Consider the following 24,315-nt stretch of genomic DNA (forward strand, 5'->3'; position numbering starts at 1 on the left):
TGTGAGTGTGTCTATGTGTGTGAGTGTGTGAGTGTGTGACTGTGTCTGTGTGTGTGAGTGTGTGTGTGAGTGTGTCTGTGTGTGAGTGTGTGTGTGTGCATGTGTGTGTCTGTGTGTGTGAGTGTGTGTGAGTGTGTCTGTGTGTGTGTATGAGTGGATGTGCGTGTGTGTGTGTGTGTTGGTAGAGGTGGTGCTGTTCTGGTGCTTGAAGAGGTTGAATGCAGGGATTTGTACATGCTAAGCAAACTCTCTACCACTGAGCTATGTGCCAGGGCTTCATTAAATTCCCCAGGGTGGCCTTTGATTTACTCTATAACCTAAGCATACATAAACTTGCAATACTTCTGTGTCAACCTCCCAGACAGTTGGAATTACAGTCCTACGACACAGGGCCCAGCTCTGGTTTTGATGTCTTCCAAATTCCATATCCAATTACTCCGAGCTTTTGATTGTTGCCCTGTCCTCCAAAACTGCATCCATTGCCTTCTGATTCTTACTAGTTGAATATATAAGGCTGCTTTATCCCCAGATTTCTAAGGGACATTTTCTTGGAACCAAATGTGTCAGCAGCTATTAGATGCTTAGTAGACCGTGGGACTGAGAATGGAGTCCCCAATGAAGGAATTGGAGAAAGGACTGAAGTAGCTGAAGCTGTTTGCAACCCCATAAGAAGAACGACACTATCAACCAACCAGACCCCACCAGAGCTCCCAGGGACTAAACCACCATCCCAAGAGTACACATGGAGCAACCCATGGCTCCAGTCACATAGGTAGCAGAGGATGGCCTTGTGGGGCATCAGTGGGAGTAGAGGCCCTTGGTACTGTGAAGGCTCGATGCCCCAGTGTAGGGGAATGCCAGGGTGGGGAGTCAGGAGAGAATGGGAGGGTGGCCGATGGAGCACCCTAATAGAAGCAGGGGAGGAAGGATGGAATAGGGGGTTTACAGAGGGGAAACCGGGAAAGGGGATAACATTTGAAATGTAAAGAAAATATCCAGTTTAAAAAAAAAAAGATGCTTAGTAGAATGTCGAGTAAATATGAAGCCACAGACTCGACAGTTAAGGAAGTCATTGAAGAGCTCAATGTTTTGAGCTGACTACTGTGGGAGAGGAAGGAATGGAAGGTGAATTGATTTATCAGTGATTTATTGCATAGGAAATACCAAGGTCTGGGAATAAAATATTTGGCTTCTTCCCTGCTGTGGCTAATATGAAGAGGGATGCATTACCAAGGTAATCACAATTCCTGTGTAATGATGCTGTGCTCGTTGTGGATGAGGTTAGTCTAAGAACAAAAGGTTGTGCTGAGACAAGGTGGAGGAACAGAGGAAGTAAAGGTATGGATGGGGTTAAACTGAAGCCAAGGTACCGTAGAGCACAAAGCAAGCAGATGAGAAAATAGGAGGTCAGAAGAATCTGGAAAGGCGGGGAAGGGGGCGGGGGAAAACACAGAGCCACAGATCAACTACAATTCCCAGGAAGCACTGTGCGCCCATGAACGGAAGTGAGGTGAGGCGCGAGCCGCAACCTTTGAGGGAAAGAGGAAGTGCTCGGGCGTCGCAGGGCCGGAGGCGCGGGGATAGGTAGGTAAGGGCGCGGCGCGGGAGCCTGGCGGGCCTGGGCTGCGGGAGCTACGGCGGGCGGGAGCCCGGGGCCCGTGTCGTCACAAGGCGGCAGCCGCCGGCCCGGCGGGCAGCGGGGCAGGCAGAAGGTGGCGGGCAGTCTTGCCTCCCGGTAATCTGTCTTCTCCTGGCGTCTCTTCTGCAGAAGGAGCACCATGTCCGCGGAAGTCCCCGAGGCAGCGTCGGCGGAGGAGCAAAAAGTGAGTGTGCGGGGAGGGCCCGGGGACCTGCGGGACCAGGTATGGCGGGACCCTTGGCTGGCGGGCCCGCGGGAGCGAGGCAGGCCTGGAGCCCTCCGCCGACGTCTCCTCCCGCAGCGGGGGAGGGCCCCGGCGAGTTGAAACTTAACGATTCTCTCCCGTTCCACGGTGTAGCACCTGAGTATACCAGAGAGCTAGGACTCGGGCCCATGTTAGGAACCCAAGTTTTATAGTGGGCTTTTATTTGCTCAGGACGTGGTTTTCCCTCCGGAAGCGCTCGGACCACTTGTAAGCTTGCAGGTAACTCTTAAGGCGGTGTCTCCGTTCAGGCGGCGTTGCAGGGCTAGATTAGGGCTGTGAGTTGTGTGACCTCGTGATCTTTTCCTAAACCCTTTGGGCTTCAGTCTTCTCTTCGGTAACGTCCAATAGTGCCCAGTTCCCACGAGGGCTATGAGGCCCAAACGAAAACCCAGCACAACTTCTGCTCCATCCTCCCCCACAAAAAAAAGTTAGCTGGTGGGGTCTGCATGTGGCACTTGACTAAAATTTGAGAATTGGAGCTTTAGATATTTCTCGAAACATGGGGATGTTCTTGTCAGCTCATTTGTATTTCTCTGATGAAGGGAAATGTGCTGGCACTCCATCTATGAATGGAGTATGTTGAGGCCTGTATGTTTATCTGGGCTAGTGCCTGCTCATTCCATCGTAATTATTATGATGCCTTGACTTCCTGGGTACATGGGAGTCAGTTAGCCAACAAAGGAGAAAAGTCCTCTGTCTCTTTTCTTGAATTGTTTATGGAGAGTTCCCAACAATTTTTCTTAAAAAGAAAATTGTGCCTTTAATCTCAGTACTCGGGCAGAAGCAAGAGGATTGCTGTGAGTTCCAGGTCAGCTGGAGCTACATAATGAAACACTGTCTCAAAATGTATTAATCGATTGATCGACAGTTAATAACTGCTTTACTGTTTATGGGATTTGGTCTAATGTTTAAACATAATCCTTACACTTAATGTTGCAGGTGTAGATTAGTGTTTATTGCTTATTCCATGTGCTCTAATCATGTCAACTTATCCTCTGTTATTCCATTGTCATAGTTCTGATAGTAATTGTAAATTAACTAATGAAAAAAAAGAAAAACAAGGATAATATAAACAGTAGACAGTTATAATGTTATATCTCTGCAAAAAGAAAGGTCCCTCCCACCCTCCCTCCTTCCCTCCCTACCTCCCTTCCCTCCCTCCCTCCCTCCCTCCCTCCCTCCCTCCCTCCCTCCCTCCCTCCCTCCCTCCCCCTTCCCTAATAGGGCCTCTGGGACAGCTTAGCTAAGGGTTTACCACTGACCTCTATTCCTGGGGTCCCCCTCTATTTTCATGAGAACAGCATGAGAAGAAGAGAATATGTGTTCTCATATTCTCAGCAAACACTTTGACTATCTGCTCAAACCCTCTTTTGTCTTTTTGAGACTGAGGCTGGTGTAGCTCAGGCTACCTAGAGAGGATGGCACCGAAACTATTGATCCATTGCCACGCTGGCCCTCACCTTCCTGTTTTCAGCTTCGAAATGATTTCACTAAGTTGCCCAGGCTGGCCTTGTACTCACTTTGTAGTCAAGCCAGGCCTTGAATTTGGGATCCTCTAGCTCAGACACCAGGTGGCTCAGGTTACAAGCCTGAGCCTCTGCTTTGCCTGTGCCTGTGCCCTGAGGCCCAGCTGAGCAATGGATTTTTTTTTTTTGAAGCCCCCTACCCCCCCCCCCAAAAGCATATAGTTTAAGGATTACAGTCTTCTTGGTGTGTTTATAATTGCTTTGGATTTATGTCTATTTTGTCTTAAATACACTGAAATGAAGGCTCGCTTTTAACTTGCTACATAGTAGTATGGTAAATAATTTTCTTTTTAAATAATTTGTGTGTTGGGGGTATTTATGTAGAGATCAGAAAATAGCCTGGGGGTCTGTTTTCTCCTACCATGAGAGTTCCTGGATTGAAGTTGGATTGTAAGAATTGGTGGCTAGGGTCCTCACCCACTGAGTCATCTTGCTGGCTCCTGCTTAATTATTTTTTAGGAAGAGGCTCACTCCGTAGTCCTGGCTGGCCTTCAACTTGAAGTGCTCTGACCTTAAGTCCCCCAAATTCAGAGATTACAATCTTAGCGGCCATTACACCCAGCTATAATAATTTTGTGTAATAGTTGTTAATATGTTGCTAAAAGTTTAAAGTATTGATTTCTAGAGTGTAAATACTTTTAATTAAAATAGCCTAATACAGGACTGGAGAGATGGCCCAGTGGTTAAAAGTACTCCCTGCTCTTCCAGAGGACCCAGGTTCATTTCCCAGCACCCACGTGGCAGCAGCTCAGAACTGTAACTCCAGGATCCAACACCCTCACAGACGTGATACAGGCACAAACAGCAGTGGACATAAAATAAAACTAAGCTGTGTGCCTTTTTTGTTTGACTACTGTCATTAATCCCAGTTAGAGGGTGTGGGAAATGTAATGCCCCTTTTCGAGTGGAAGCTTGGCTGTTCATTGTAAGTGCCTGTGGCATGGACACTCCTTAAACATGAGGAAAATGTGCAAAGTCACTTCTGTGTTCTCGTGAGCCAGATCACCTGTTTCTTCTGTTTGGAACAGCAGCTGTATGACCTAAAAAGTTGATTATTGTCTCTGTACCCAGTTGACCTTTCATTTAAAGCCTAAGTATTCAGCTAGAAATAATTTGAAGGCTTCATAGTGGGTTAGTTTGTTTCCTCTAAAAGTTTAAGATACTTGGACCCTGTGTGACATAAGACAAGGTTGATATTTCTCCCCTTTCTGAATGGTAAACACATTAAGAGAAGAAATTCACAGACCAATGGAAATAAAATTAAAAAGCAAAATTTTAAAAAGAGAAGGAAATCAGATAGGTCCTATTTTTAATTAGGATAATAATTAAATATACGTGAGCATAGAAGCACACAAATAACTCTTTAGTTTGTACTAGTCTTAAACAGAAACCCAAGCAAAGTCAGTCTATAAACTACTCATTGTAGCTGGTATTGTACTGAAACTAAATATTTAATATATTGAGAAATGGTAGCAGCTGTAACTATCCTATAGGACATGAGGTAACTAAGTTCTCTTTTAATGTAAGCTATGAGGTCATTTAACTATTTAGAATGAAGGTGACATTTAAAATTAGCTCTGGCTAGCTGAGTAGTTTACCTAACAATCTCAGCAGTCAGGAGGCAGAAGCTATGTGAGTTCAGGACTAACCTGAGCTACTTAATCCAGCATAACACCTGAGCCCAAAAATCCTAACTCTGACCCATTTTTAAAATATGAACAAGGGGTTGGGGATTTAGCTCAGTGGTAGAGCGCTTGCCTAGGAAGCACAAGGCTCTGGGTTCGGTCCCCAGCTCCGAAAAAAAAGAACCAAAAAAAAAAAAATATATGAACAAAACTAAATGCATGATGTACATATGTGTGCTGTGGCTTAGGGGTGTTTGTTTTTTGTTTAGATGACAGTAGCATGTTTTCTAGAGGTTATTTTAATTAAACTAAGTGAAGTGTCTTAGGAAAGACTAGCTGAAGTAGAGCTCTCAACTGGAATAATTGTATTAAAAGAACACTGGGCCAGGCTGGAGCAATGGCTCAGTTAAAGAACACTGGCTGCTCTTCCAGAGCATCTGGTTTGATTCCCAGGACCCACATGATGGCTTAGAGCCATCTGTAACTGCACTTCAGAGGATCCAGTGTCCTCTTCTGACCTCTGTGGGCACATGAGTAATACACAGACATACATACAAACAAAACACTAATACTTAAAATATTTTTTTTAAAGTTATGGGCAGGGTATGGTGGCACACACCTTGAATCTCAGTGTTCTGGAGGCAGAGGCAGGTGGATCTGAGTTTGAGGTCACTCTGGCCTATGATGTGAGTTATGAAGGAGCCAGGGCTATATAGAGAGACCCTGTCTCAAAAATATATATACATTCTTGGTTGTGAGCAAAGCCTTTAATGGCTGAACAACCACATGGTGGCTCACAACCAACTATAATTGGGTCTGATGCCCTCTTTGGGTATATCTGAAGACAGCTACAGTGTATTCATATAAATAAAATAAATAAAATCTTAATTTATACGTACACACACGTGTGTGTAATAGATGTAATATACTTTTAAAAATTAAAAAAAAAGATAAACCTGGTACTTTTGTGACTTGTGGGAGAGGAAAGGAACTGTGAAATGGAATGTTTCCATATAAAACCTCTACTCCATTCTGGATGCAAGTTCTCTCAAGGGCTGCCTAGAAGTGGATGGTTCTCGGTGACCGTGGACAGTCCTGTCTAAGAGTAAGTTTGTCTGCCCTAATTGTCCATCACAGGATGAAGTCCAAGCTCACCAGCTTGGTGTTCAACCCCCTTTCATCATCTTCTCTTGCTCTGTCTCCCATAAGTCATCCTCTTGCCCACATTGTTCTAATCTCTTCTTGATGCCTCCTTCATCCTCAGACAAATGCTTGTCCAAGTCTGTTTGTGTCTAAGTTCTACATGCGTTTTTCTGTAATCAGAATTAGGCTTGGTTACATGTGTCAGGAAAATAAAATTAGTAGTAGTTTAAACAAAATAAAAGTTAGTCATTTTTCTCTCAGTGAAAAAAGCACAAAAGAAAGCTAGCCCAGGAGTGGGAGAATGGGGTTTTCCAGTATTTATGTCCTTTGTTGCTGCTCCGCCATTCTTAGCACTTCAGTTCTTAATGTATTATGGCTGCCCCATGTTCAGACATTGTAAGCTCATTAAACCATGAGAAGGGACATGGGGAGAAACTAGTATTCTCTCCCTCAAAGGAGGCTTTTTAAGTCTTTCCTGACACTTAATCTCTTAGTGGTTGTTTGTTGTTTGTTTTAATGTGTACGGGTGTTTTGCTTGCACATGTATCTGTGCATGCGTGTGCTGGTGTTACCCTGGAAGGTCAGAAGAGTGCATCAGATTTCCTGTTACAGACAGTTGTGAGCCACCATGTGAGTGCTGGGAGTTGAATCCAGGATCAGCCATTGCTCTTAACCCCCGAGCCATCTCTCCAGTCCCATTCTGGTGTTTTATGGCAAAAATTGCCCAATCCATTTTCCTGAACATTCCTAATTATATGCATCACATGACTTTCTATAAAACAATATTTAACAGTAGGTATAAATTGGGTTTTTTAACCCAGAGTTTTAAAAATTGTAGTTTATCTTAGTATTTTCTAGAGCTATTTTGTTATACTTTTCTGGTAGGCTAAATAATGTTCTCTTTTTCTATTCAGACAAATTTCTCCTCCTTGATTTGCTTAGCAGGGTCTCTTATCCCAGACTGGCCTTGAACTCTGTGTGTATTCCAGGATGAGTTTAGACTTCTTATCCCACTATGCCTACCTCCTAAGAACTGGGCTTTCTTCAGTCATATCCCATCTTGTGCTAGGGTTGAATGAAACCCAGAGCCTAGTGCATGTTGGGTAGGTGCTTTGCCACTGAGTTACGTCTCCAGCCCTACCAGCTTGTTAGATTTGCTCCTGTTTTTGTGTAAGATTTGTCCTTTATAATTTTCTAAACCTGTTATTTCTACTGCACCAAATATCCTCAGGCTGATGATAAATCTACCTTTGTAGAAAATTTTCGTTGGTTTTATGGAAATAGTTGAAGGACATCATGTTAATTCTGGAGACTTTTTACTGTCATTGGATGTCAACCACTGAATTTACAGGATAAAAGTGATTTTCTAAAATTGGTGAGTTGTTGAGCCTTCCTAACAATATTTTAAAAGGTCTGTTGGCCTTTGTTAAATCTACTTATTCATCAGTGTTCTAATGAACATTGTGCCCAGCCGACGGAGAACTCACATGAGTGCTCAGAGCTCACTACTCAGGCCAGGGAACTTAGCCACAGGCTGAAAAATGACTACATTTTTGATAAAATTATTTTTAGCTTACTAGAAAGGATATAAAATAATCATTTAGCTTTTCTCCCCAGGACTAGAGATTGAACCTAGGGCCTATACTGCATATGTGAAGCATGCAGTGTTCCACTGCCACGTCCCAGGTCTAATCGCTTTTCAAAGGTCTTGCTCTTGTTGGTGCTGATCTACTGAACCCAGGACTTTAGATTTTGCTTTGCTACTAAACTCCAGCCCTTAAATGTTTCTATGTGCCTATACCTAATTTCATAACAAAGGGTTTCTAATGTATTCTAATCATAAAACTCACAAATTACTCTTAATTCCTGTTTGCATTTGATAAAAATTAGGTTCTGTTTTATAGTCTGTAGACTGTAGGAAGACAGTTGATACCTTTTCCACCGTTATCCACTTAGTTACATAAATACACTTCATTTCATCATGCATGCTAAAATATGGAAACCTGTTATGAGTTTTTAAATAATAAAATTTTAAAATCAGATTTGAATTTTTAAAACTATTTTTTCTTCCTGAGTTTAACATTCCTTTTTAAGCTTTTTAACTTTTATTATATTTTATTAGTGAATGAGAGTGATTTTAACATATATTTACACCGATATACCATAGCGAAAACGTGCAGAATAGAGAAAAACTTGTGGAAGTTTGTTCTCTTCTTCCTCCCATCCAGGATTCAGGGACAAACTCAGGTCATTAGGCTTGGTAAAAGGTGGCCCCTTACTTTTGGGGGGTTAGTTTGGTTAGTTTGGTTGGTTGCTGTTCATTTGTTTTCTTCTTTGAGACAATTTCTCTGTAACTCTGACTGTCCTGGAACTCCATCTGTATGGACTGACCTTGAACTCAGGGATCCACCGGCCTCCCTCCCGAGTGGTGGGATTAAAGGCTTTACCAAGTCTGCCAGCTTCTTTTACTGTTGTTTTTTTATATATCAAATCCTGGCCTTGAACTCCTGATTGTCTGGACTCTACTTCATATATACTGGGGTTAAAGGTATACGCCCAGCCTCCCCCCCCCCCCCCCCCCCCGGAGCTGGGGATCGAACCCAGGGCCTTGCGCCTGCTAGGCAAGCGCTCTACCGCTGAGCTAAATCCCCAACCCCCAGCTTTTTTTTTTAATTGGATATTTTATTTATTTACATTTCAAATGTCCCCTTCCTGCAAACCTCCTATCCCATCCTTCATCCCCTTTGCTTCTATGAGGGTGCTCCCTTACCCACCTCTCCATCCCCTCCCCCCCATTCCCACCTCACTGCTCTAATATCCCCTGATGCTGGGGTATCAAGCCTCCACAGTACCAAGTGCCTACCCTCCCATTGATGCCAGATAAATGGCATCCTCTGCTACATATGTAGCTGGAGCCATGGTTCCTTTGGTTGATGGTTTAGTCCCTGGAAGCTCTGTGTAGTTAGGTTAGTTGATACTGCTCTTCCTGTGCAGTTGCAAACTCCTTCAGCTCCTTCAGTCCTTCCCCTAAGTCTTCCACTGGGGTCCCGGTGTGCCCAGCTTTTAACATGATCTCATTTTGTAGGCCTGTCTGGCCTGGAAGGTGCTCCGATGCCTAAGCTGGCCTCAAACTTGCCTGGACTTCTCGGCTCTTCCCTTTGTTGCTCTACAACTTTGTCTTCACTAATTTCTCCATTTTATTTCCTTTAACTATTTTCTTTGCTTATTGTCCTTCCCCACTCCTTGCTGTGGATTAAACTCAGGTCTTCTTACTTCCTAAGCTACTGGTCTACCACTAATTTAAGTCTAGATACATACGCAACATACATAGTCTTTGTGAGAGTTCCTTTGTTTTAAGGTATCACTGCCCAGGCTGTGACTCACCTACTCACAAACACACCCAACTCACTCACTCTCTCTCTCTCTCTCTCTCTCTCTCTCTCTCTCTCTCTCTCTCTTTCTTTCTTTCTCTCTCTCTCTCTAAAATATTTTATCAGGGGCTTGTGAGATAGATGGCTTGGAGTGTTAAGGTTCTTGCCTCCAAGCCTAACAACATGAGTTTGATTTCCAGATCCCACATGATGGAATGAGGGAACAAAACTCCTACAGGTTCTCCTCTGACTTCCACACTGATTGTTGTGACACACGTATACTCCTACAACAACATACATAAAGAAATGTAAAAACATTACTTTGATCTTTTTTATAAACTCAAGTACTTGTAAGATAAAATAAATCTAAATAAATGCTTTCTGCTTTCGTTAGGGTCTCAGTAAGTGTAATCAGACTGACCCTCTCAAGTCATCTCAAGCTCCAAGACCAGATCTAGATGTAACTGTAACCACACCCAACTAATGATGTCTACGTGGTACATAAATGTGCTGGTTTCAAGCCTCTTTCCTTTCTTGCCTAACAGGTTGATAGCTGCTTACATAGCCAGAGTTTCTAGGATCTGCCTAAATTTAGACAAATTATCCTATGTATCAGCAGAGTTCACAGTAACCAGGAGAACCAACTTCTCTTCCCCTGACACTGCCCATAGTTGAATTAGCAAAAATCATCATCTAAACCTTGCTGACATGCCAATCATCTCCAAGGTGGAGGAGATTGGAAGGCCCAGGCTTTCACTCCTTAGGTTAGCCCAGGATCTATGTAAAACAGCCCTGTTCCTGGGTGGGTTTTTAATGCTGGTTAGATTTTTTCTTTAAGGACAAAACAATAGTGATTTTCTTTAACCCTATTGTGTTAGGACCTGTCTGCAAGGATCAGGCACCTGTGTGCAGGTTATATATACAGGGCACAGACTTGTACCTTATCATTATTGGGGACCAGTAAATAGCATTTGCCATCCCTTACCCATCATGGGCATTACACAGAGCGCAGGGCCTCTGTATTTCTTTTTATTTTGTTTATTTTTTGAGACAAGGTTTCTTTGTGTAGCCCTAACTATTCTGGAACTCTTCTTCTGTAGACCAGGCTGACCTCCACCTCAGAGATACACTTGCTTCTGCTGGGATTAAAGGAGTGTACCACTTCCACCTACCTGGCTGGCTTCTGTATTTCTAATAATACTTTTGTCTAGGATCTGTGTTACTCAATATTGATACACTAGCTCTTATTTGGTTAGGACTTACCTAGTATGTTATCTCCTCTGTGTTACTTTCTGCCTGTGTCACTTATTTTTAAATTTTACTCAGAATGGCTAGTTTTGTTTTTTAAATCCAGCTATATCTGCTTATTTGTTTATTTTGGCCTTTTGAGCAGGTTGTTCTGGAAATTGCTCCATTAACTAGGCTTGTGAACTTGCAGCAATCCTTTTGGCTCTGTCTCCTAGATTACAGGCATAACTATCTCTCCTGGCTTACAGACACAGATGTAAATGGACAGGCCATCTTGTGATCATTGACACTTTAGGATTTTCTTTTTTCTTTCTTTTTTTTAAATTGCATCATGTTTGTATTTTGTTCCTTTGTTAGAGTGTGTGTGTGTTTGTGTGTTGTATCTAGTCCCATCACTGTTTGATTAATGTCCTCTGTTGATTTTCTTTCTCCATTGTTAAACTACGAATTTGGAAGTTTTATGCTTTATTTTTGTTAGTCCCCTTTAAAACTCATTATGTGCTGGTCAGTGCAGCCACATTTCCTTTAAAGCACTCAGAAGGCAGAGGAAGACTCATCTCTGTTGAGCTCAAGGTCAGCCTAGTCTGGATAGAGTTTGAGGACAGCCAGGGCTACACAGAAAGACCCTGTCTGAAGAAAAAGGGGGAGGGGGAAAATAGAGGGGGAGAAAACTTCATTATGCATCTTTATCAAACTGTTAATTGAATATGATCACTTTTCTCATGGCTCTGACTCAGAAGCTGAAAAAAGTAACTTAAAGCAAAGGTTTCTTTGCTCTGAGGCTGAAGACACAGTACACAGTAGCTCAGAATGTATGGCAGCATGAACCAGTGTACTTACAGCCAGGAAGCAGAGATGGATTTTGGTGTTCATCCTAATAGTTAGTGTAAGTGCATATGTATGTGTGTTGAAGGCCAGAGGAGGGCATCTCATACAGCTCCTGGAACTGGAGTCACAAGCTTTTGTGCTGCACCTACCTTATTATATGGGTGTTAGGATCCAAACTCCAATCTTCACAACTGTACAGCTTCTCTTAAATCACTGAGCCATCTTTAGTCTTTTTTTTTTAAATACAGTCTAGGACCCTGGCTCTGAAATGATACTGAGCACATCTAGGGTAGATCTTGCCTCCTACTTAGTCCATCCACAAACTTACAGATGTGTCTAGAGATTCTGTTACTGTTTTACAATCAGTATAAGCCATTGTGACTTCTAATTATAGACATTTGCATTTTAAAAATACTATTCTGTTATTTTTTTCTTTTTTTTTCTTTTTTTTTTTTTTTTTTTTTTTGTCTGATTTTGTTTGTGCAGCACTTGGAATTGAACCTGGGGCCCTGTCCATTCTTGGCAGTGCTATACACTAACCCACACCCCAGCTCTTTTGTTGCCTGCCCTCCCTCCCTCTCAGATGATAAAATTGTGAGCCCAGGACCTCTATTCTCTGACACTGTCTACATATCCCTGGCCCTATATCTTTTTACCCCCCTTGCAAAAGACATCCAGGGTATAATGTTTAATGTCTGAGTATAAAACTTATTTTTTGTTTGTGTTTGCCTTATATTTTCTTCTCTTTATCTTAAGCCTCCCCCCCCCTTCAGTTTATTTTCATTCTTAGCTACAATAAATATTCAGGAATATCTTTGATGTATAAGAACCTATAACCTTAGCAATTGTGTGCTTCTGTCTAACATGTTTTAACATAACTACAGGTACAAATTATTTCACTTGATTTTTGTTAAGCATCATATGAGGAAGAAAAGAACAAAAGCTACATGCTTCAAACAAAGGAAAAGGTCTGAGGTGCTAGGTTACAAATTTTTGAAAAGGTTGGAAGAACAGACAGGAGGAAAAAAAGAAACGTTTTTAGAGGCAGGGATTGAAGAATGTCTCTGACTGTAGGAATGAGTCCTGTTTTAGAGGCAGGGGTTGAAGAATGTCTCTGACTGTAGGAATGAGTCCTGTTTGGAACCTGCCATCTTCTATCCAGCTGCAGGAATGGCAGAATGGCAGCACCACAGTGCCACCTCCCCATGGGTGTGTCTCCATAAGCAGATCTACAGCTGTCTTAGAATGTTAGTGACTGCTCAGCAGTTTGAACTTACTTTGTGTAAGGTCTTGCATCTACACTAGATTAGGAACGATTTTCTGTAGTTTGTGAGAAGTATTGTGAAAGTCTTGATAGTACTTAACTACATGTTAAAGGGTAGTTTAGGCCAGTCTTTTCCTATCTTTCTTTCTCTTGTTGAATACAGAACAAAGTTTGAATTCATCTAAAGTTGTACTAGCAAGACTTATTAATAGTGTTGTTTATTGGCAAGAAAGTTCAGGAATTGGAGTCCCTTTCTTTTTCTTCTGTTCTTCTCTTCCTGTCTTACCTCTTTCTTTTACTATCCTCTCCTTGATTTGAGATGTGATCTCATTAGTCTCAAACTCTCGAGCTCTTAGGTTCAAGTAGGTATCATAAGAAGTGTATGGGTGTTTTGTTTTTTGTTTTGTTTTGTTTGTTTTCATGAGAAAGTACCTCTCTGTGTACATGTGGCTCCTGGAACTCACTATATAGATCAGCCTGCCCTCATTTTTTTCTTGTGTGAGCACGAATGGGGTACATGTGTGTTACAGTATACATGTAAAGGTCAGGAGACTTAGTTCTCTCCATCTGCCATCACAGTCCGAGATGAAACTGAGGTTGTCAAATTTATGTAGCAAGCTCCTTTACCTGCCGCATAATCTTTCTGGACCAATAAAATATGATTCTCGCCATAAGGTTTGAAAGTTCTGGGACTAAAGGCCAACAGTTGACTTTGGTTCCTTTTCAATAAGCATTATCTAAAATGGGCAAACTGAACAGGGAAATCCAAGAATAGGGTTTTAATCCAGTTTTGCTTTGAAATTGCAGCTCTGAGAATGCTGATGGATTGCGGATTTGTGTAGTGAGGGCTGAGCCTGCCACTAGATGTCGCTAAGGTTCTAGCACACCTTATTGCAGTAGACTGCACTCACACATACTTGCATTGGTTCTCCAGGATTACATAAGTACAATATCTTTATATCCTACTTAGTTAGGTTCTAATCTTCTTAAGGCAGGAAATCAGTTTTGAAAAACTCCTTAAAGAACTTCTGCAGCATTCAGGAGACAGAGGCAGATGGATTTCTGTGAGTTCAAGGCCAGGTTGGTCTTCATATTGAGTTCCAGGTCAGTCAAAGCTACATAGTGAAACCCTGTCTCAAAGACAAACAACAGAACCAAAAATCTCCTTGAAGAGTGGTATTGCAGTTATTTTTCGTGTAGACTTGAGCATATGACTATGATTTAGTACCAGCTGAGGTAGTGGGCTTGGGAAGGCTTAGCTTTTAACTGTGACAACGATGAGCAGCCTGTTGACATGCTCACACACTGAACAATATCCAGGATTTATACTGTACACTCAAACTTCTCGACATACCATTCTTGATAGAGTCTTACCTGTGCTGAATACACAGGTAAATTTTGTGTGGAGTCGCTCAGTGAGAGATTGGAAGATGAAGCTGCAGCTTAGAAAGGGGAAATAAGATATCTGAATCAGAAAAGGGCAGGAATATGGAAAGGGAAGGCTATCTGCCATTGGCACCATTTCCCACAAAATCCTCTAAGACATAAAGTAGGGTATAAGGGAATTGTTGAGGGTCAAGTGTTGATAATACATAAAGTGAATAGAATATATGTAAATATAACCTTGGGGAAAGTCTACAAAGAGACATGAGGTCAAAAAGTTTCTAGACAAATTATTTACTTGCTTTATAAGAACAGTTGGTTTGACATTTATAGATTTAACATTTCTGCTATCTTACTTCATAAATAACCTTAGAGACTCAAAATGTGCCAAAGTGTGATTTTGCTAGTTCAAAGAAATGAGTTCAATAGCTAAAAGTATCCTTGCTAGCTGTCCAACCTCCCATCCCAGGAGACCTATGGATTACTGGTTTATTCTTGTCATGATATGATAAATCCTTTCCTGTAAAATAGCATTTTGAAGACTATATACTCATTCAAGATAGGAGTTGGAGAAAATATTCTTAAGATAGTAAGAAGACCAGGGGTATAACAAGTAATAGAACATTTAACTAGCATACATGAGTTCCCAAGTTTAATCCTAAGTACTGGGATGGTGGGGGTGGGCATGGGGGTGCATGTAACAACAATCTTTTCAGAAAACAGGCTTCAAAACCTAAAGGTATGTATTCTTTTTTGACATGAACAGAATTTCAGCTTTTTGTTGGTAGGAAATAGGAACTTCTCAGTCGAGGCCAGCCTTGAAGTTGCTATAGTCTTCCTGCCTTGGATTCCTGGTGCTGTAAATACAGGGATGAGTTCTTACACACACAGCCAGATGTGAGGAATGATGAGAAAAATATCATTGTAGATATCAAAGTCTTCTGAAGTGATTTACTTAGGGAAAATATGCTAGTATTTGGGCTGTTGTTAATGTCTAGTAAAGAGTCTAAGGAGTTTAAAATCATATGTGATTTTTAAATAAGAAAATCAAAAAGATCTTTTAGATTTTTGATAGTATTAGGAAAATTGTCTAAATATAGACAAAGAGCTGAAGAGTCCCATAGAAGGTGACTAATTATGAATGTATTATACATGACTGGAAAGTAACTGCAAGCAAGACTGGAGAGCTGAGCTATCTTGGTATTTTTATCCTCTGTGTGGGGTGTTATACATGCATCACAGCTATAATAGAGCTATCACATGGGATGTTCGAGAAGAAAGATAGAGGCGTTTGAAAGGTTCCTGGGCTTGATTTCTTAGTCAGAGGCTGTTTTACTTGGTGTTCAACAAGGAAAGCCAGAGTCTAGATATTAAAAGGTGAATTATTTTCAAAAATTCAGTTGTAACAAATAATTTACTTGAAATTATTTCAGGAAATGGAAGATAAAGTAACTAGTCCAGAGAAAGCTGAAGAAGCAAAGTTAAAAGCAAGGTATCCTCATTTGGGACAAAAGCCTGGTGGTTCTGACTTTTTAAGGAAAAGATTGCAGAAAGGGGTAAGTTGCCGAGTGTCGTCTTCACGCTCTCCCTGGGGGCTCAGTGTCCGGACAAACTGTGAGGGAATGTCTGTCTTTATTCCTGTATTTCCAGGGACGTGTATCTCTGTCAGTACTTTACATGGTTCATGTATGAAATGAATATGTATGAAAAGAGGCAATTGTTTTAAATTAAATTATAAAGTATTTCAAGTATGTACCATAGTACGGATGATAATATCAAAGAATTCTTGCTTTGTCATCTTTATAAAAACATAAATGTAGATATAACTCAAACCTACCCACACATTTTCTGTGTGATCCCTTCCCCTCTTCTGTTCAAAAAGAACTACTGTCCAGAAACAGGTATTTACCCTGCCACCCTTAGTAAAACTTGCCTGTTTGAAAGCAAGTCTCATGAGACATTCAGAGGCTTATGATCCTTTGTATTTGGATGAAATGATCACTTGTAAAATTATTAATTTGCTTTAATCCAATTTACATGTGATTTTAGTAGTCCAGAGTACTGAAAGCATTTTTCCTAGAGTCTTGTCATCTCCCTTTATGAGGTAGAAGTCATTATTTCTTAGCATGAAAATAGTAGTGGTACTTATTTTTTTTTTAATTTTCTCTCCTGCTTGAAAAATAGAAAATTAGAGTTAAAGCATATTTGAATTCTTTCTCAATATTGGGATCAGAGAATGATGGAGTATATGTGAAAGGTAATTGCTTACTATATAAGATTCTAGATTGTTTCTTTTTAAGTAAATACCTTAAGTGTATTGGTATCTGCTATTTTTATAAAAAAAACAAGTCAGTGGGTGTGCACTGTAGTTACATATGGACTCCAAAACTGATTTTTTTTTAAAGGTATCAACAAATAATGTGGACATTAAAAAATGAAAGACTTAGGGTTGGGGATTTAGCTTGTGCCTAGCAAGCACAAGGCCCTGGGTTCGGTCCCCAGCTCTGAAAAAAAAGAAAAGAAAAGAAAAAAAAATGAAAGACTTAGTCTTTCAAATAATAATATAAAGAATATTAAATATAGAAAATGCAGAATTTCTCTACTCTAAAGCAGATTCTTGTAGGAAAGTTATTCCAAAACTTAAGGACCTTAAAAACATTAGCATAACTCTAAATAAGGAAATTTAACAGGAACTATAACTGTTAGGACAGAAAGTGTTTACATCCATAGTAGAAGTCAGTAAAATTTTAATTTCATCATACTAAATTCAAATATTTAGAATAATTCCTATTGGTAAGCATGAAATTCAGTGTAACTAATGCATTTTTTTTATTTGTGTAAAAATTAAGATCATTACTCTTAATTTTGAAAGGGTCATGGAAGAGTTTATTTAAGAGTCATAGAAGTAATTTCTTATAAATTAATGTAAGCTATAATTCAGTATGAGAGGAGGAGAAAAGCTTCAAATCTGAAACTTTTTTTCCTCTTAAAGCTTTTACTATAATTAGAAGCCACATCAATGTTCAGCATCAGAGAAATAGTTATGAGTCCACAAGTAGAATATGTGGTTCTTTAAAAACACGTTTGTAAGGATCATGTAAGCAAGAAACATCTAAGTGGGGACTCAGTTCATTGGGAATCTAGGTTTAGTGTAGAATGTGCGTGCATATGCTGTCTGTCTCCTTACACAACCAAACCTTCAGGCATATTTTCAGCTATGACATCATCGTGTATGATCCTCAGCATCAGATTCCTGGTTGCACTTGACTGATTATTAGTATTTAGGAGATGGTTTCTTCACAGCAGAATTAATGAATCTTAAAGTTAGTGTCATACATGAAAGTAGCTGGAAATGAAGCAAGTGACACTTGACTGAAATAATTATATAAAATTTGCAGTGTTGATGTTTGAATGATTCTATAATCTCCCAAACTATCAGTGAATACGCTTTTATTCTAGAATTTTTTTAAAGTCTGAATCATATAAGGTTCTAGATTTCAATTTTCCTTTGTCATAATGGTTAGGAAACTAAGAAACAGTTTCTGGATTGTTTGAGAGGGTTGAATTCTATTTGGTTGCTATATTAGGTCATTTTCTGTATCATACCCATTGTTATTATAAACTTAATGTTATATTCTCACTGGGCTTTTAATAATAAGACATATGCATGATGAGTTCATCGCCCATCAGAGTCAAAAAGGATTTGAACAGTCTAGCCTGTGAATTTCTGTATTTGTGGTTGGTAAAGTACCAAACTGAGGACCCAGTTCTGATAAATATGACTTTAGAGTTTGTCATGTTAGGTGACCACATATATAAAATCAATGCTTCTCCGTTTTTTGTTTGTTTTTTATTTAGACTAAAATTTTTCCTAATCATGTTCCCCTCTCCCCCCACACCCATCCCCTTTCTTCCCACCTTCTGGTTACTTTCTTCTCCCTCCCAAGTGGGATTGGGGCGTCCTCACTTGGGCCCTTCAGCTTGTTGAACTTTTTGAGTTCTGTGGACTGCATTTTGGATATTCTGTACTTGTTTTTGGTTTTTTGTGGCTAATATCCACTTATTGGTGAGAACATACTGTGCGTGTCCTTTTGGGTCTGAGTGAGGCACTCAGCATGATATTTTCTAGTTCCATCCATTTGCCTGCAAAATTCAAGATGTCCTCATTCTTAATAGCTGAGTTGTATTCCATTGTGTAAATGAACCATATTTTCTGTATCCATTCTTCTGTCATGGGACATCTGGGTTGTTTCCAGATTCTGGCTATCACAGATAAGGAGTGGAATACATGCTCCTGTGGCATGGTGGGGCATCCTTTAGGTATATTCCCAAGAGTAGTATTACTGGATGTGGAGAAAGAGGAACACTCCTCCATTGCTGGTGGGATTGCAAACTGGTACAACCACTCTGGAAATAAATCTGGAAGTTCCTCAGATAATTGGAAATAGATCTACCTAAAGACCCAGCTGCTCAGTTTTAATGAGAAGTTGGGTGGTGGCGCTTATGTAATGCCAGCACTTAGGATGAAAACACAGGAGGATCAGGAATTCAGTCACCCCCTGCTACATAGCAAGTTAGAGTTTGGGCTTTATAAGACATTATCTCAAATAAATGAATAAATAAATAATATGTGAAGAGAGGCTTTTGTAAGATTGCCTTCTATATAATCTAAAGAATGTTTTATTAGGTTTTTAGGCGTTTGTTTGCTTGAGAAAGGATCTCATTTATAGCTCACACTGGCCTGGAGCTTACTGTGTAGCTCACGCTGGCCTTAAACTTGCACTGATATTCCTGCTGCACAAAGACTCCAAATGTGAGGATTATAGGGAGTCACTAGTATACATGGCTACTTTCAGGGTTTTGGGTTTTTTGTTTTGGTTTTGATTTTTGGTTTTTTTTGTAAACTCATGAAGTTTAGAAATTGTTAGACAGCTAATACCACTGCTAGACTGTGTCCATTGGACCCTAACCTGAGAAATATCAGTCTCCTTCACCCTCACCCCCTGTCAGTGTCTGCTGTGCTGAGTTCTGTTTAAACTCCAGCCACAGTAAAATTTAAATTATTTTTCTCTTCAGCAAATCTCAGTATGCAATTAAATGAGATTCTTTTATTATTAACTTTTTCTTAGTATAAAATAGCTTCTAGTTAGAAACTGAGTTTATTAAATTGAAGGAAATCATACAGTACTTAGGTCTGCAAGATGACAAGAGGGGAAAGGCTCTTGCTTCTAAGCCTGACAACCTTAGTTTAATCTCCAGGACTTGAGGTGGAACAAGCGAACCAACTTCTTAAAGTTGCCCTCCAACCTCCACACATGCTCTCTTTTTTTTAATTTACGCTATTAAGTTTCTTACTTTCTACATACATTAAGTAACACAAGTAAGAAATTTGTCAGGGTGCTTTGTTGCACAGATGCCAACCAGTAAAAAGAAGTAATGCTCCATTTTAAGGCAGGGAGAGCCTTGTGTAGTTGAGGCAAGCCTGAATGTCGGTCCTCCTGCTGCCACTTCCTGAATGCTGGGATTCCAGGAGTGCCACACATACCCAGATATAAGCAGCCTCTTGATTCTGGGGGCATTGAAATTCCCATTTTAAAGGATCAATCAGAAATGATACTGCAGCAACCTCAGAGTACCTGGCCCACATTTCATTGTTACTACTCCATATGAAGTTTGTACAATGCTGCCTGAAAGAAGTTTCTGATCATATACCCACTGGGTATAGGCCAGATCTGGCTTATCAAAGAATAATCGGGGGGAGGCAGCCAGTGCAGCAGACCTACACTAAGCTGAGTCCCAGCTTCATTTTACACATTAGGGGTCTCCAAAGTCTGAGAATTTTTTTCTGTTCATTATTTTATCTGTGCTATCATTTCATAGTGACTACAGCATCTGGTTTTAAAAGTTATTATGACAGTTGACTTACTTGATCAAGACTCTTGCTAGCTCTTGATACATTCGTTTAGTATAGTAGACATCCAATAAAAATCAGCTAAATATGATGGCCATATGGTGGATTCAAGCAAATTTATCTGGTTTTGCTTGTAGACTATCCTGAGGTTGCTCTTAAACTGTCATCACAGGTTATTGTTTTTCTTTATTTAATGTGCATTACAGTTCTGCCTGCATGTATGCCTATACGAGGGTGTTGAATCCCCTGGAGCAGGAGTTACAGATAGTTGTGAGCTGCCATGTGGGTGTTGGAAATTGAACCCAGGTCCTCTGGAAGAGCAGCCTGTGCTTTGAATCACAGCCATCTCTCCAGCACCACAGTTTTATTGTAGTGTTAAAGGGTTGTGGTTTCATCTTTAAACCAAAGTAGTGTAATGGTAACAAAGAACTTTTATACTCTAACTTGATTTTGTTTTTGTTTTCAGCAAAAGTATTTTGATTCTGGGGATTACAACATGGCAAAAGCAAAGATGAAGAACAAGCAGCTTCCTGCTGCAGCCCCGGATAAGACAGAGGTCACTGGTGACCACATTCCCACTCCACAGGACCTCCCTCAGCGGAAACCATCCCTGGTTGCTAGCAAGCTGGCTGGCTGATTAAAAGAGCTGAACTGCATGAGTCTTCTAATGTCCTTTATTTCTCCTTACTACGTTACTTACCCACTTCTGTTTCCTTTCACTCACTCTCATTTGAGACTGACAGCTTTGCAGGTAGTGGTAGTGTGTGCTACTCTTGTAAGGGAGCATCCATGTGTAGAGGTTTTGGTTAGTTTCACAGTGCACTGATGCAGAGGACATGGAACAGCAACATAAGTAAATGACGTGACAATAATTGTACATTACCTAGCTGGTGTAGGGCTGGCTCCAGCAAGTAGCAAGCAAGTTTTACCGCTTTAATGCTCTGGCTTTCTTTATTCTCTCCTACTTGCAGCTTTGTATGTCACCTTATTTAATAGAACCTCTGTTGTGTTGATTTCTTCTGCATCTTCCTTTTGAATTTTGTAAGACAGAAGTTTAAGACCACAAGTTGGAAGACAAGACACATAATCCAAACACAAGTAAATGGGCTGCAAAAGATTTGATGGCTTGGACTTGACGGCCTTAAACCTGCTGTTCCAGCTTTAACAAGAGCATCTTATCTGGGCGATATTTGCCCGCTCTGGTGTGACTTGTGTGACTCCAGTGCTTACCAGCTGTCACTGAAGCTAGTGTTCTTCCTCGGTTCTGCAGTGTGTGGGGACAGCTTTCTCTGTTGAAGATGTGAATGGGCGTGCATGTGCACTGACTATTGCATTCACTTTTGTGCCATTTTTGTAAATACAATAGTTTTGCACAACCTTTTACAAATGTCTGTATTAATTTCACCATATTAGAAAGTAGATAATGTGCCAACCAGAAGCACAAGAATTCCTACACAAATTTGCCTGCCATTACTGCTTTTTTATAAGAATAGTTTACAATCTTGAGCTTATTAGAATACCAAACTGAAATATACTCAGCCTGCTACAGAGTTAAGTTTTTTCATTTGTTACTAATATTCATGACTTTCAGTGGCCTTGTACAAATATGATATGTTGCTTAGGCATATCTTTTGTTCTATGCAGAACATTTCATTTTGACTTTTACAAAAAAATTACAATTCATATAATTTATATAGACTTTCTTAGTGTAGAAACTTTTTACTTCCACATTCAGCTTTGGGCATACTAAAGTAAAACTTTCGTTCTCTGTCTTCTGTTCTCTTCTCAGCCCCCGTCTGCTCTTTGCTTCTGTGACTCGTATTGGGTTATCTCATTTATATAAAAGCCTATGTGTCTATCTTTACTTTTAAAACTTGCTTAAATAAAAGAATTTTTGTGAGGGTTTTTTGTTATACTGAGAATCAAACCACTGTCTCACATGTGCTTAGTAAGCACTGTACCACAGAACTATTCTTATTTCTAAAGGAACTTTATGATGAAGCAAGGAGTTGAAAAGAGTTTTCTAGAATAAGCTGAATTCTGTTAAATAATTTTAAATAATTAGGATGAACTAGGAGAATAGGGCTAATAATTACAGTGATTTGTGTGATAGGTAAAACATGCATATTAAAATATTTAGGTATCTTCTATAATGTCATTTTAAACATTAGCAGACTTTATTCAGACACACTTATTATTCGAGCTCTTCCCCCAGGATGTCAGGCTGTAGCATATTGAACTGTAGCAGCCTGAGCTGATGAGTTCTTCCTCTTCACCTTGGGCTAGGGTGAGGCCTACTCCCCTATGGAATCCAGGCATCATTTGTATTATGACTACATTTGTGCACCTGCTTTCCTATGGCTCCGTACTAGTGATTAGTCCTGCTCCACTCAACCTGAGGCAGAAAAGCAGCATACTTTACACTCCACATTGGTAATTTTACAGCTCAGTTCTATATAAATGTATTTGTAATGAGCAAATGAGTTATTCCATAATATGTGCAATTCCTCATAAGATTGCTAGTCTTTTCCCCCGTGGAGATTTGTAAGCCCAGCCCCATTGAGTTCAGATAGATGACTCTGAGGTAAGAGTGACCGTGCTCTTCCTCAACAGCAGACTTACAGTCTGACATGAGTAACACCTGCTTGCATTTTGATTTGTAAAAGGACACTGATGTTTAACCTACCTCAAGACTTGAGGATCTGTGAAGTACTAAGTGCCCCAAATATTACTATCTTTTCAAAAATAGATTTCCTCACTAAACCAACCTGCCTTCTATAAAGTAGCAGTGCTTAAAATCTCAGGATTTTCCACTAGGAAAGACCTGTTAAGGATTTGTATGTATCGCTGCATGGCTTCCATTGGTGCTTGAGAGAGGTTTTACATTTTTCTGGTTTTTGTTCTACTTCAAAGCTCAATTGTAGATACTTTTGCAGGCTCTTTGGTCATTTAGTAGATTTTGATGAAATGGGCTTAATTTCCGTGTCAAAGCTGTGCCTGAGGAATGGCTAATTTTAATGTTAGAGTAACTTGAGGTTGAGGAAAATACTAAAGGCCAACTGGCTAAAGCCTAAATCTGTTTTGTTCAGTAGCTCATAAACATCTGAAGGCTATGTCTGACTAACACTTGCACCTCATGTCTAGTTGGAATAGCATTTGGATGGTTTGGAGGGAACATGTTTGCAGTTCTACAGGTTGTTAGAGAATCTTGTACTGCTGGTCTGAAGGTATGTCTAAAAAGTTCAAGGCAGTCATGACAAGGCCTCTACTTGTTATTACTTCCACAGTTAGAATTAGTTGCTCTTTTTACTTGATGTAACCAAAGTATACCTCTGAATATGTTTCGCTATTCATTACTAAGTCAGACTTGTATTCTTGATCTGGATATCACAAAGTCTTATCAAAGCTGAAATATCAACCCAAACTGTAAACTTAGTGATTGCCGGTCAGAAGCAGGTAGTCTGTGAGAAGAACTGTTCTGAGCGGTTACCAAGGCCTTGTCTGTGATCGCCTCATCACATCCTCCAACCTTCAGACTACATAATTGTAACCCAATTTCCTCACTATGTCCACCCCTGAAGCCCACTGTAAGCACTTCACTTACATTTTCTAAAGCACCATCTTAATCTCACTTGGCATGTCCTGCCAATCTTAACCCAAGATGCTTTCTCCAACTTATTACTGCTACGGTTAAGAAATTGGGATTAAAAGTACCTGTGGTGTTTGATATATAGATGACAGTTAGACGCTTACTAGTTCTAGCCTTCAAAGGAGGTAGACCTTGGGTTTCATCCTATAAATTTCTGGTGGTGGTGATAACTCATAAATGTATGTTTGTATGGTATTTATCAACTAAATAGCAGTAGAAATAGAGATCCAATTCCTTTAGTACCGTGCCCTCAAATCTGTCAATGCATCTCCACCATTTGATATGCAATAGGACACTGCCTGTTTGCAGAGGGCCAACATAAATGCCTTTTCTTGTTAAAGATGTCTGTAGAGTTGGCAGTTAATGCTGAAGTTTGTCAAATAGCTCATCCAAACTTATACTTGTAAAATACACCCAAAATAAATGGATCTACCTAATTTTTATTGATTTTAATATGCAGTTT

General features: G+C 40.2%; 1 protein-coding gene across 4 annotated transcripts; it reads left to right on the forward strand.

Annotated features, from left to right (window-relative positions):
• The first annotated feature begins 1,518 nt into the window (after positions 1–1,518).
• Arpp19 (cAMP-regulated phosphoprotein 19) lies at positions 1,519–24,305 on the forward strand. 4 transcript variants are annotated; one of them, NM_031660.2, is given in 4 exon segments: positions 1,519–1,588; positions 1,769–1,823; positions 15,726–15,848; positions 20,670–24,305. In NM_031660.2, coding segments are annotated over 3 exon segments (339 nt in total). In that variant the 5' UTR covers positions 1,519–1,588; positions 1,769–1,778; the 3' UTR covers positions 20,841–24,305.
• The last annotated feature ends 10 nt before the right edge of the window (positions 24,306–24,315 follow it).

The sequence above is a fragment of the Rattus norvegicus genome, chromosome 8 (genome assembly GCF_021556685.1).
Source record: "Rattus norvegicus strain SHRSP/BbbUtx chromosome 8, alternate assembly SHRSP_T2T, whole genome shotgun sequence".
In the NCBI taxonomy this organism is placed as follows: Eukaryota; Metazoa; Chordata; class Mammalia; order Rodentia; family Muridae; genus Rattus; species Rattus norvegicus.

Bases quoted from the DNA above. Each gene is read 5' to 3' on its own strand.
- Arpp19 (NM_001395719.1), top strand. From the start codon at position 1,779: ATGTCCGCGGAAGTCCCCGAGGCAGCGTCGGCGGAGGAGCAAAAA. The intron at 1,824-15,725 runs GTGAGTGTGCGG...AAATTATTTCAG, and splicing joins CGTCGGCGGAGGAGCAAAAA to GAAATGGAAGATAAAGTAAC. The intron at 15,849-20,669 runs GTAAGTTGCCGA...TTTTGTTTTCAG, and splicing joins GGAAAAGATTGCAGAAAGGG to CAAAAGTATTTTGATTCTGG.